The sequence below is a fragment of the Mobula birostris genome, chromosome 2 (genome assembly GCF_030028105.1).
Source record: "Mobula birostris isolate sMobBir1 chromosome 2, sMobBir1.hap1, whole genome shotgun sequence".
NCBI classification, from domain to species: Eukaryota; Metazoa; Chordata; class Chondrichthyes; order Myliobatiformes; family Myliobatidae; genus Mobula; species Mobula birostris.
The window spans coordinates 112,070,193-112,084,318 of record NC_092371.1 but is presented as its reverse complement, the minus strand read 5'-3'; the positions used below and the strand labels follow the sequence as shown (position 1 = coordinate 112,084,318).

General features: G+C 37.7%; 1 protein-coding gene across 1 annotated transcript in view; it reads left to right on the top strand.

The window, feature by feature from the left end:
* zbtb24 (zinc finger and BTB domain containing 24) overlaps positions 1-14,126 on the top strand; it is a 56,460-nt gene that overhangs the window by 18,899 nt on the left and 23,435 nt on the right. The window contains exons 3-4 of the mRNA XM_072246231.1: positions 938-1,105; positions 9,153-9,236. Coding sequence (XP_072102332.1) covers positions 938-1,105; positions 9,153-9,236 — 252 coding nt within the window. The remainder of the gene's footprint in view (positions 1-937; positions 1,106-9,152; positions 9,237-14,126) is intronic.

The following is a 14,126-nucleotide window of genomic DNA, read 5'->3' as shown; positions in this document are numbered from 1 at the left end:
GATGCAGGAATGGACAGATATGTTATGGAAATACCTGGTTGTCATTGAGCTGGGAGAAATGACATAGAATGATTCCATTTCATTTATAAACATAGTACAAAGATTTATGTGGAATATATAAAGAGAACTTTACCATGGTTGTGGGAGGCAGAGAAGAATGATAGGAAATGTTATTGATAGCCTAGTCAACAATGGTGAAGGAGTATCTGGTGTGAAAAGTAGCATAATTAAAAGACGTAACTATGCTTTGTGTGGGCACGTGGCCAAGTGGTTAAGGCATTGGACTAGCAACCTGAAGGTCGTGAGTTCGAGCCCCAACCGAGGCAACGTGTTGTATCCTTGAGCAAGGCACTTAACCACACATTGCTCTGCGACGACACCGGTGCCAAGCTGTATGGGTCCTAATGCCCTTCCCTTGGACAACATTGGTGTCGTGGAGAGGGGAGACTTGCAGCGTGGGCAGCTGCTGATCTTCCATACAACCTTGCCCAGGCCTGCACCCTGGAGAGTGAAGACTTTCCAGGCGCAGATCCATGGTCTCGCAAGACTAACGGATGCCTTCAAACTATGCTTCCTAGAAAATTACAGAGAAGATTGGGTATGATTTTTTTTCAGTGGTCGACCAATGCTGTTGTCTGGACCTGCAATGAGGTTTAGTCATTTGGAGAGACATTTAGTTCCTGTGCTCCAATACAGTATATGTTGTCTGGCTTCAATGCTCTGTGTACAGAATAGTGGATAATTTAGGTACAGTACATTTAAGATGATTAACAGATTTAAAGTTAAATGAAACTATTTTCTCTGTTGGGAATAACTGAAACAGGATGACACCCAGAATTAGGGAAAAAAATGCAAATGCGTAACTCCTCCATGAGAAGGATTGAATGCAAGTTTTGACATTGAAGCATTCATTTTAAAATATTTCATTTCATGGTAGGTGAACGCCCTTTTAAGTGTTTTGAGTGTGGTAAAGGATTTTCACAGAAGCACACACTGCAAGTTCATGAGCGCATGCACACGGGGGAGCACCCTTATCGTTGTCCAGCTTGTGGAAAGTCTTTGACAACCAAGCATTCTCTTTTGGAGCATATGAGCCTGCATACAGGTAATTGCAATGCACATTGTCCACTTTTATTTCATAATTTGAATAATTATAATCTATTACAGGAGAAAGGCAAAGACATACCAATCGCTTTGTGAAGGAACGGAGAAATGATTGGTGCTAGTAATTCCTCACAGGAATAATAATTGTTTCAGCAAATAAATATGCTTCATTAATGAAAACCTCAAGAATATTTTTATTTGTTTGTAACATCCAATGACCTGCTAGAGAAATACATTCTTGTGACATAGTACAAAGACATCTATCAGATTTAGCTGAAAGCTTCTCTAATAATTATACACCATTCTTATTTTCGAGTATGATACTGTTCATCTTGATCTGTTGGTGTTTACTTACAATAATGTTCCATTTTCATTTTTAAAATCTTTTTTATTAATTATTATTAAAGATCAACAAAAAATACATTAAGATAATCAAGTCAATATGTACAATAAAGAATTAAATTAGTAAATAACTGATTAACAAAGCTAAGCAATGTATCAATAATAATAAGAAAAAATAAAGTGTTAAGAATATTTTTTTGAAAGAAAAAGACAGAGAAAAAAAGTACCGCTACTAAGAGAAAAAAAACCTTACTAACTAAACAAAAATGGAAAAAAAAACCCCATTGGGAGCACAACCCCGGAGCTATACGCCATACAAGCTTCCATAAAAGAAAAACATCAATCTGCCAACTCAAATCCATTTAAACAAAAATTGGAAGGAAACCATGTTACTTAACTCAAATCAGATGATAATAACGGGCAAAAGAACCCCACCTTTTCTCGAAATAAAATCGAGGATCAAAAGTTCGACTTCTGATTTTCTCCAAGCTAAGACATAGTATCACCTGAGAGAACCATTGTATCAAAGTGGGAGCAGGAGCATCTTTCCATTTCAACAAAATCGCCCTTCTGGCCAATAATGTAATTGATGCAATTACATGTTGGTCTGATAGAGAAATACCATGAGTATATTGAGGGATTATACCAAACAAAACTGTCAATTTATTAGGTTGTAAATTAATCTTTAAAACTTTAGAAATTGTAGAAAAAATAGATTTCCAAAAATGTTTCAATATAGAACACAACCAAAACATGTGTGTCAATGTAGCTGTCTCAGTTTTACGTCTATTACACTGACTATCAACATTAGGAAACATTTTAGACAGTCTCTCCTTTGTCAAATAATAACGGTGTACAATTTTAAATTGAATTAGAGAGTGACTGGCACAGATCGAAGAAGAGTTAACCAGCTTCAAAATCCGCAACCAATCCTCTGTTATCAAGGTCATGTTAAGCTCTCTCTCCCAATCTTGCTTAATCTTAAATAAAGCGTAATTGTGCTGTTGTAACAATAAATATAAATTTTCCCAATAAAACCTTTCACTAAAGGGTTCATTTTTAAAATAATATCTAACAGGTCAGAATCCTGTATATATGGAAAATTACTTAAATATTCTTGTAAGAAGTGTCTAACCTGAAGATATTGCAGGAAATATGAATACGAGAGAGAGTATTTAGTTACTAATTCAATCGGCCATCTTGGAACAGATTCATGAAGAAATTAACTCCTTTATTCCTCCAAAGAAGAAAGGTAGGATCACTTGTTTAAATTTTTTAAGATTAAAAAAATTACGAAACTGGAACCAAATTCTTAATGACTGCTTAATCACAGGATATAAATTTAAATTAGCAATTTTGGCCAGTTGTACAGGTAGAGATGCTCCTAATAACGAAGTTAAGTGAAACAGTTTCACAGCTTTCGATTCCAAATCAGCCCAAAGTGGTCGTTCATTTTTATCGGCCCAATATAACCAAGAACACATATAACATATATTAACAGCCCAATAATACATTCTTAAATTAGGCAGAGCAAGACCTCCATCCTTTTTTAATTTTTGTAAATGATATTTACCAATTCTTGGTCTTTTATTATTCCAAACAAAAGATGAAATAACATGATCAAAAAACTTCTTAGTTAAAAAAAGGGATATTTTGAAATACATATAAAAATTTTGGTAAAATCATCATTTTAACTGCATGAATTCGGCCGGCTAACGAAAGTGTAGGTGGATTCCATCTACAAAATAATTGCTTCATAAAATCCACTAAAGGAACCAAATTAGCTTTATAAGGGTCTTTATGTTTTATAGTAATAATAATGCCTAAATATTTAAAAGAGTCCGTAACTCTAAAAGGAATGTCAGCATATATAGAAGCAGACAACAGGAATTCTGCAGATGCTGGAAGTTCAAGCAACACACATAAAAGTTGCTGGTGAACGCAGCAGGCCAGGCAGCATCTCTAGGAAGAGGTGCAGTTGACGTTTCAGTCCTGACGAAGGGTCTCGGCCTGAAACGTCGACTGCACCTCTTCCTAGAGATGCTGCCTGGCCTGCTGCGTTCACCAGCAACTTTTATGTGTGTTGCATATATAGAAGCAGAATCATTTAGGAGAAACAATTCACTTTTATGAAGGTTTAGCTTATATCCCGAAAACTTTCTGGATTCGTTTAATAGTTTCAATAAACTAGGAATGGATTCTTCAGGATTCGAAATATAAACTAAGAGATCGTCAGCATAAAGGGAGATCTTATGAGTAGTCCCATTTATGAAAATTCCATGGATATCTAGCTTCATGAAGTGCAATAGCCAAGGGTTCCAGCACCAAATTAAATAACAAGGGACTCAACAGACATCCTTGTCTCTTACCCCGCAAAAGCCGAGAAAAAGGAGATCTGCAATTATTGGTAATAACAGTAGCAATAGGGCTTTTATATATCATTCTGATCCACTTATTAAAATTAATACCAAAGCTGAATTTCTCTAAACTGTTAAATAAAGTATTTCCATTCAATTCTGTCAAATGCCTTTTCAGCATCGAGAGAGACAACACATTGGGGAGTCTTAGAAAAGGATGAACATATAACATTTAACTGTCTCCGAACATTAGAGAAGGAATAACGGCCCCTTACAAAACCTGTTTGGTCCTGAGAGATAATTTTAGCTAGAATATTCTCCAGCCGATTAGCCATTATTTTTGAAAGAATTTTAGCATCCACATTTAATAATGAAATAGGTCTATATGAAGCGCAGTCAGTATAGGGTCTTTATCTTTCTTAAGAATTAAAGAAATAGAAGCTTCATAAAATGTGGGAGGTAACTCTCCTATCAAAAAAGAATCTTTAAGCATTTCGAACATATATGGAGAAAGCAATTTTTTAAATTTTTAAATAAAATCCTACAGAATAACCATCCAGTCCAGGAGCTTTACCAAATTGCATTGAAAAAACAGCTTTCTGAATTTCATTTTCAGTAACAGGAGCATCAAGAGTTTATTAATCTTCAACAGAAATTTGAGAAAAATCGATCTTTTGTAAAAAGGCATTCATTTTAGAAGAATCAACTGGAAACTGAGATTTATAAAGTTCAATGTAAAAGTCTTGAAAAATTTTATTAATGTCTTCATAATTACATGCTAAACTACCGTCTCCCTTGCGAATTTTTAAAATTTGTCTTTTGGCTCTAGCTGCTTTTAATTGAGATGCTAATAGCTTATTATTTTTATCTCCACATAAAATTGACTTTTTAATTTAAGCAAATTTCTTTCAATAGGATAAGTTAATAATAAATTATATTGTGATTGGAGTTCAACCCTTTGTTTGAATAAAGAAATTAGGAGAGATTGCATAAATATTCTCCAAGTCTTTAATTTGTTTTGAAATCTATCTAACTCTGTTTTTGTCTGTTTCTTAAGCTTAGCTAAACAGGAGATTATCTGACAGCGCAAATATGCTTTAAATGTATCCTATGTAATCAATTTCGATACATCTCCTATATTATTAAAAAGAAAAAAGTCTTTTATCTGAGTCTCAATAAATTTGACAAAATCCAAACTTTGTAATAAATTTTCTGGAAAACGCCAAGGCAAATTTGCAATAGCAATATCATTCAATTCAAAAGCTAAGCTTAAAGGCGCATGATCCGAGAAAACGACAGCATCATATTTACATTTCTGGACTTTGGACAGAAGTCAGAGATCGGCTATAAAATAATCGATTCTCAAATATTTTTTGTGTACATGTGAAAAAAAAGAATTATCTCTGTCATTAGGATGTAAATGTCTCCAAACTTCAACCAGGCCATAATCAATTAAAAAAGAGTTAATAAGTGATGCAGAACAACTCGGAAGCAGCTGATTGGTTGAACTCTTGTCAATCAAAGGATTTAAACAACAGTTGAAATCACCACCTATTAACAGCATATATTCATTTAAATCCAGCAATAAAGCAAATACATTTTTAAAAAAAGAAGGATCATCTACATTAGGTCCATATAAATTAACCAGGACAATTTTTCTATTACAAATTGTTCCTTTAACAATTAAAAATCTACCATTAATATCTGACACATTGTCTTCTTGGATAAATAAAATATTAGATTTAAAAAAATAGATACTTCCTTTATTTTATTTTGACAAACAGCGTGAAATTGAAGGCCCTTCCACATTTTTAAAAAATCTATTTTGACCGCCCGTTTTGATATGCATTTCTTGAACAAAAATTATATCGGGTTGGAATCGATTGATGATTTTAAAAGTCTTCTTTCGCTGAATAGGATGATTCCAACCATGTACGTTCCGACTTATAACATTTATCTGTTTAGCTACCATAAAAATTTTTTATTTTATTTAACACATAAATACACGCATTCCAGCGCGGGCTAATCAAAACTGGCGGTGATGAGTATAACCATATAGAAAACACGCAAGCTCCAGAACTCCGTAATGGGAAAAAATACAATAAAGAAAACTAAAATTAATCTTGTAACTCAAAACTTACCCCAGTAATCCCACCACCCCGAAAGACCTGAAATTCAGCAAAAGAAAAAAGCCGAAATGCGTCCCCATAGAAGTAAAAAAAGAAGAGAATCCGCGAGCTGCCCATTTTATAATGATGATTTAAAAAGCTTTCTTTAATTCTTCCCCCCAGTAACATAAAAAACACATGGCCCTAAAATAGGAAAGCCCTGCAGAGAAAAAATTTGTTTGTACTTAATCCTTAAAAATAAACTGGGGAATGCAGAAACAATCTCCAAAAACGCCAAAACAATAAAATTAAACAAAGAGAAAAATGCCTGTGTAATCTCTAACAAAGAAAAATCAGTGCCATTTTCCATTTAACTTACACGCCCAATAAAAAACTGTTTTTAGAAAAAAGCTAAATATCTATTTACTAAGCACTCCCAACTATGTATATATAAGAAAAAGTCCTTATGAACTATGAAAACTATCACTTAATTAATGAAAAAAAGGAGGATAGGAACAAATAATCAAACCGGTTAACAATCTGTCGGCTGTGTTAATTTGCTCAGTAGACCAAACAGATTTCGGAAAAGTCAATCATCAGTCACGTCAAAAAGTTCACATCTTCTTTAAATGGTCCATCGATCAGAGGACATCTTAAGCAAATCAAAAATCTTCAAAGCTTGTTTTCTTTCTGAAATAACAATTATTCAGCAGACCTAAAACCACTCAAACCTCGGCTGCAACTGAAATAGAGTAACATAGTCCAATGCCGCTTTGGGGTCCAGAAAAACAAGTGGAGTCGAATCTTTGGGAAATAATTTTAATCTGGCTGGATAGCAAAGTGATGGGAATAATCCCTTATCATAGGCTATCTTCATGGTTGGAGCGAATTTAGGCCGCAGGTCCATAACTTCCTGTGGATAATCTTCATAAAAATGAATCTCAGAACCCTTGAATTTAAAAACTCTGTGTTTCCTTGCATATTTCATGATTTGGTCTTTAACTTTAAAAGGAAGAAAGCAGACCAAAACTGACCTTGGTTTATTCGGATCCTGAGATTTTGAAGTGAAAATTCTATGCGCTCTTTCAATATCGGGAGGTTGAGGTAAAATGTCTGGAAACAGAGATTGAAACAAATCAGCAAAATAGTCCAATAAATCCCACTCTCAGGTCCTTCTTTCAGTCCAACAATTTGAATATTATTCTGACGAGATCTTGCTTCCAAATCAATAATCTTATGTTGAGACTTTTCCAAGTGGGCTAAAATATCCGCTATCTGACGCTTCGTCTCTTTAAGATCAGAATTCAAGGAAATAATATTTTCCTGCACAAATTGAAAACTCTGTCGTAACGATTTCATCTCAGAAGAGGTAGCATCAAGTTTTACCGTGTTGTTGTCTATTTTCCCGTTGAGAACCATCAGTGAATGTTCTAAACGCTCAGCCCGAACAGGCATATCCTCTGATTTTCCTTTTGAAATTTTCCCCTTTCCATTTCTGGATTCAGGAAGCTGCTTTCCACTTCTCAAAGCTTGTGACATAATAACAACTATTCTCCTCTAAGATCCGACAAATAAAAGTTAAAAATTCAAAGTTTAAATTGGGGAAAAGAAAGAATCAATTGCAGCCACACAAAATGTGTGTCACTCCATTGGGCAGCAGGCGGAGTCCCCCCCTGCAATAATGTTCCAAATTAGATTATGTTCATTGAGCTGTTTGATAACTTTTTTCTTTGTCAGTTGCCATGGAACTGCTGTTCTCCAAGCCAGTATTTTTTCACTTTCCCCAGTTCTAGAACTAACATGCCTGTTCTTATTTCAGATCACTTTCTCTAATGGAAATAATGTTTGTCCTATGCCTCCTCCCTCCCAAACATTCCTTGTAAAGTGAGGCGATACTTCACCTGTGAGCTTTTGGGGTCATCTACTATATCCAGTGCTCCTGGTGTGGCCTCCTGTATATCGGTGAGACCTGATGTAGATTAGGAGACTGTTGAGCCAAGCACCTAAGTTCCGTCTACCAGAATAAGTGGGATCTCCTGGTGGCCACCAATTTCAATTTTACTTCTCATTCCCATTCCGACATGTCAGTCCATGTCCTCCTTTACTGCCACAATGAGGCCACACTCAGGTTGGAGGGGCAACACCTTATATTCGGTCTGAGTAGCCTCCATCCTGACGGCATGAACATCAATTTCTCGAACTTCCGGTAATCGTCCCCCTCCCTTCTCTATTCCCCATTCCCATGTCCCTCTCTCAGCATATCTCCTTACGTGCGCATCACCTCCCACTGGTGCTCCTCCCAGTCTGAATGGAAAGGACAGAATGCTATGGAAGTAAAGGAAGGGGAGGAGCACCCTTCCTTTACTTCCATAGCATTCTGTCCTTTCCATTCAGATTTCCCTTTCTTCAGCCCTTTATCCCTTTCACCAATCAACTTACCAGATCTTTAATTTATCCCTCCCCCTCTCCTGGTTTCACCTATCACCTACTCCCCTTCCCCCACATTATTACTCAGACCTCATTTCTTTTTTCCAGTCCTGACGAAGGGTCTCAGCCCAAAACATCGACTGTTTACTCTTTTCTATAGATGCTGCCTGGCTTACTGAGTTCCTCTAGCATTTTGTGTATGTTACCTTGATTTCCAGCATCTCCTGTTTTCTTCTTCTCATTTTTTTTTTGTATTCAAGTTAACATGCTGATTTAAAATTGGCTTCATACTCATAAATGAAATTGTGCAAATTTAGTATAATATGTCTCGATTTTTTGTGGTATTGGATATATCGTGGGTATCCTTGTATCCATGAGCAAGAATTTCAATCAGTATTAGTTTCCTTTATAATGTGAGAGGTTTACTATGCAAGTTATGATTATAATTGTTCTCCAACACCAGACATATAGGAGTCATTGTACAGTTTTGAAAATCTAACATTAAGGAGATAATGGAATAGTACAATGAACACAAAAATAAAATTCGTCTGGTTTGTGGTTCAGTAAAATCTGGAGCACGGTTTGATATGATTAATTTTTACTAATTGAGAATGGAAGGAAGATGCTGGAACAAGCTATATGGTAACCTAGTGAAGACACACTCCAAACACATGAAGTTATTCATGAATGCTTAAACTTGTAAAAGATTTAATTTTATTCATTGAAGAATTATGGGTAATCTTTTAACACGTGCACATATTTTGAGTGGCACATGTATCTCAAAATATTATTAAAATAAAATTCTCATTTTAAGGAAAGAAGGCCTTTAACTGTGATCAGTGTGGAAAGCTTTTTACTCAGAAGAGACAACTGAAGAGTCATTACAGAGTCCATACAGGTATAATGCATGTTGGTTTTGTATTTTCAATTTCAAAAATTCAACAGATATGTTGTATTCTTAAATTTTTAAATCAATGTGCTTACATTGGCACATGTTAGCATTGTTTGAAAAGGCATTATAAGGGCTTAAATGGCCCAAATATTGCTCTTGTGTTTTTGATATTTCTGAGTCAGGTAATTGTTTTGCTGATATTCCAAGTATTTCTTCTCAACAAGATCATACTTATATAATTTGTTTAATAAGGATATATCAGGGATGGCTGTGTTAGTAGAATACTTATCACTGAGACAAAAGATGATGAGTTCCAATCCTACTCCAGAAACTTATTAAAAAATCCTGGTGACACTTCATTCCAACCTCAGGGGAGTGCTGCAATATTGAAGGTACTTGCACTGTTATTGAAGGCTTTATCTTGTGGATAAAAGTTAACTCATTCTCTGTCTTGATTCTCAATTGGATATGAAGGATTGCAGGGCATTATTTCAAAGAGCCGAGGAGTTATCTCTGTTTCCTGGCCAAGTTTTTGTCACGTAATCAACAACAGCTTGTTGTTTGTTGGAGTGCAAGTTGGCTGTGCATTTTTCCTACATTACAACTGTGTCCAAATTTAATCAAATCTTTTTTACTGCTTTAATTTTCTTCTGCGACAATGGTGGTTTAAATGCAGGAGAGTGAAGAAATTTTCACTTTTTAGATCAAGAGTGTCCAGGTCAATTTTGTGTAGATTGAAGTCTATGTACTGTATAAAGTTGATGGCCTTTGTATTAAGTCAATTGTGAAAATTCTTTGCAGTTGCGTCATGCTCACTGGCATCTGTTAATTTGCTAACCCAATGTTCAGCAATGGTGATGGTTTGGTTCACAGATTGCTGATTGCTATGTTCATTTTGAAGCCCCAGTTTCCCATCTCCCTTTGACACACTGAGGCCACAGTTGTCGTTATCCCTTTCACACGCCAGGGCTCCGATTCCCACACCTCCATGAATCTCACTGCGTTCTCATGTCTCAAATTTGTTTAAAACTCACCTAGTTCTGTTTTCCATGCTTTCTTGAAACACCTGGTTCTGCTTCTCACGTACTGTCACTTCAATAGACAATAGACAATAGGTGCAGGAGTAGGCCATTCAGCCCTTTGGGCCAGCACCACCATTCACTGTAATCATGGCTGATCATCCACAATCAGTATCCAGTTCCTGCCTTCTCCCCATATCCCTTGACTCTGCTATCATTAAGAGCTCTATCTAACTCTTTCTTGAAAGCATCCAGAAAATTGGCCTCCACTGCCTTCTGAGGCAGATCATTCCACAGATCCACATCTCTCTGGGTGAAAAAGTTTTTCCTCAACTCCGTTCTAAGTGGCCTACCCCTTATTCTCAAATTGTGGGCTCTGGTTCTGGACTCCCCCAACATCGGGAACATGTTTCCTGCCTCTAGCATATCCAATCCCTTAATAATCTTATATGTTTCAATCAGATCCCCTCTCATCCTTCTAAATTCCAGTGTAGTCAAGCCCAGTCACTCCAATCTTTCAACATATGACAGTCCCGCCATCCCGGGAATTAACCTCGTGAACCTCTGCTGCACTTCCTCAATAACTAGAATGTCCTTCCTCAAGTTTAGAGACCAAAACTGTACACAATACTCCAGGTGTGGTCTCACCAGGGCCCTGTGCAACTGCGGAAGGACTTCTTTGCTCTTATACTCAACTCCCCTTATTATGAAGGCCAACATGCCATTAGCTTTCTTCACTGCCTGCTGTACCTGCATGCTTACTTTCAGTGACTGATGAACAAGGACACCAAGATCTCATTGTACTTCCCCTTTTCCTAACTTGACACCATTCAAATAGTAACCTGCCTTCCCGTTCTTGCCACCAAAGTGGATAACCTCACATTTATCCACATTAAACTGCATCTGCCATGCATCTGTCCACTCACCCAACCTGTCCAAGTCATCCTGCATTATCTCAACATCCTCCGCACTTTTCACACTGCCACCCAGCTTTGTGTCATCTGCAAATTTGCTAATGTTACTTTTAACACTTCATCTCAATCGTTAATGTATATTGTAAATAGCTGCGGTCCCAGCACCGAGCCTTGCGGTACCCCACTAGTTACCGCCTGCCATTCTGAAAGGGACCCATTAATCCCTACTCTTTGTTTCCTGTCTGCCAACCAATTTTCTATTCATGTCAGTACCCTACCCCCAATACCATGTGCTCTAATTTTGCCCACTAATCTCCTATGTGGGACCTTATCAAAGGCTTTCTGAAAGTCCAGGTACGCTACATCCACTGGCTCTCCCTTGTCCATTTTCATAGTTACATCCTCAAAAAATTCCAGAAGATTAGTCAAGCGTGATTTCCCCTTCGTAAATCCATGCTGACTCGGACCAAGCCTGTTACTGCTATCCAAATGTGCCACTATTTCATCCTTTATAATTGACTCTAGCATCTTCCCCAACACTGATGTCAGGCTAACTGGTCTATAATTCCCTGTTTTTAATGATAGTTATTAATGAATGTGATATAGTTGGGATCACAGAGACATGGCGCCAGGGTGACCAAGGATGGGAGCTCAACATCCAGGGATATTCAATATTCAGGAGGGATAGACAGGAAAGAAAAGGAGGTGGGGTGGTGTTGCCGGTTAGAGAGGAGATTAACGCAATAGAAAGGAAAGAGATTAGCCTGGAGGATGTGGAATCGATATGGGTAGAGCTGCATAACAATAAGGGGCAGAAAACGCTGGTGGGAGTCCTGTACAGTCTGGCTAACAGTAGTAGTGAGGTTGGGGATGGCATTAAACAGGAAAATAGAAATGCGTGCAATAAAGGAACAGCAGTTATAATGGGTGACTTCAATCTACATATAGATTGGGTGAAACAATTGGTTAGGGTGCTGAAGAAGAGGATTTCTTGGAATGTATGCGGGATGGTTTTCTGAACCAACATGTCGAGGAACCAACTAGAGAGCAGGCCATTCCAGACTGGGTGTTGAGCAATGAGGAAGGGTTAGTTAGCAATCTTGTCGTGCGAGGCCCCTTGCGTAAGAGTGACCATAATATGGTGGAATTCTTCATTAAGATGGAGAGTGACACAGTTAATTCGGAAACAAAGGTTCTGAACTTAAAGAGGGGCAACTTTGAAGGTATGAGACGTGAATTAGCTAAGATAGACTGGCAAATGATACTTAAAGGGTTGACAGTGGATATGCAATGGCAAGCATTTAAAGATTGCATGGATGAACTATAAGAATTGTTCATCCCAGTTTGGCAAAAGAATAAACCAGGGAAGGTAGTGCACCCGTGCCTGACAAGGGAAATTAGGGATAGTATCAACTCCAAAGAAGAAACATGCAAATTAGCCAGAAAAAGCGGCACACCTGAGGACTGGGAGAAATTCAGAGTCCAGCAGAGGAGGACAAAGGGCTTAATTAGGAAAGGGAAAAAAGATTATAAGAGAAAGCTGGCAGGGAACATAAAAACTGACTGTGAAAGCTTTTATAGATTCATGAAAAGAAAAAGATTGGTTAAGACAAATGTAGGTCCCTTACAGTCAGAAACAGGTGAATTGATCATGGGGAACAAAGACATGGCAGACCAATTGAATAACTACTTTGGTTCTGTCTTCGCTAAGGAGGACATAAATAATCTTCCAGGAATAGTAGGGGACTGAGGGTCCAGTGAGATGGAGGAACTGAGGGAAATACATGTTAGTAGGGAAGTGGTGTTAGGTAAATTGAAGGGATTAAAGGCAGATAAATCCCCAGGGCCAGATGGTCTGCATCCCAGAGTGCTTAAGGAAGTAGCCCAAGAAATAGTGGATGCATTCGTGATAATTTTTCAAAACTCTTTAGATTCTGGATTAGTTCCTGAGGATTGGAGGGTGGCTAATGTAACACCGCTTTTTAAAAAAGGAGGGAGAGAGAAACCAGGGAATTATAGACCGGTTAGCCTGACATCGGTGGTGGGGAAAATGCTAGAGTCAATTATCAAAGATGTGATAACAGCGCATTTGAAAAGCCGTGAAATCATCGGACAAAGTCAGCATGGATTTGTGAAAGGAAAATCATGTCTGATGAATCTTATAGAATTTTTTGAGGATGTAACTAGTAGAGTGGATAAGGGAGAACCAGTGGATGTGGTATATTTGGATTTTCAAAAGGCTTTTGACAAGGTCCCACACAGGAGATTAGTGTGCAAACTTAAAGCACATGGTATTGGGGGTATGGTATTGATGTGGATAGAGAATTGGTTGGCAGACAGGAAGCAAAGTGTGGGAATAAATGGGACTTTTTCAGAATGACAGACAGTGACTAGTGGGGTACCACAAGGCTCAGTGCTGAGACCCCAGTTGTTTACAATATATATTAATGATTTAGACAAGAGAATTAAACGCAGCATCTCCAAGTTTGCAGATGACACGAAGCTGGGCGGCAGTGTTAACTGTGACGAGGATGCTAAGAGGATGCAGGGTGACTTGGATAGATTAGGTGAGTAGGCAAATTCATGGCAGATGCAATTTAATGTGGATAAATGTGAGGTTATCCACTTTGGTGGCAAGAACAGGAAAACAGATTATTATCTGAGTGGTGGCCGATTAGGGAAAAGGGAGGTGCAACGAGACCTGGGTGTCATTATACACCAGTCATTGAAAGTGGGCATGCAGGTACAGCAGGCGGTGAAAAAGGCGAATGGTATGCTGGCATTTATAGCGAGAGGATTCGAGTACAGGAGCAGGGAGGTACTACTGCAGTTGTACAAGGCCTTGGTGAGACCACACCTGGAGTATTGTGTGCAGTTTTGGTCCCCTAATCTGAGGAAAGACATTCTTGCCATAGAGGGAGTACAAAGAAGGTTCACCAGATTGATTCCTGGGATGGCAGGAC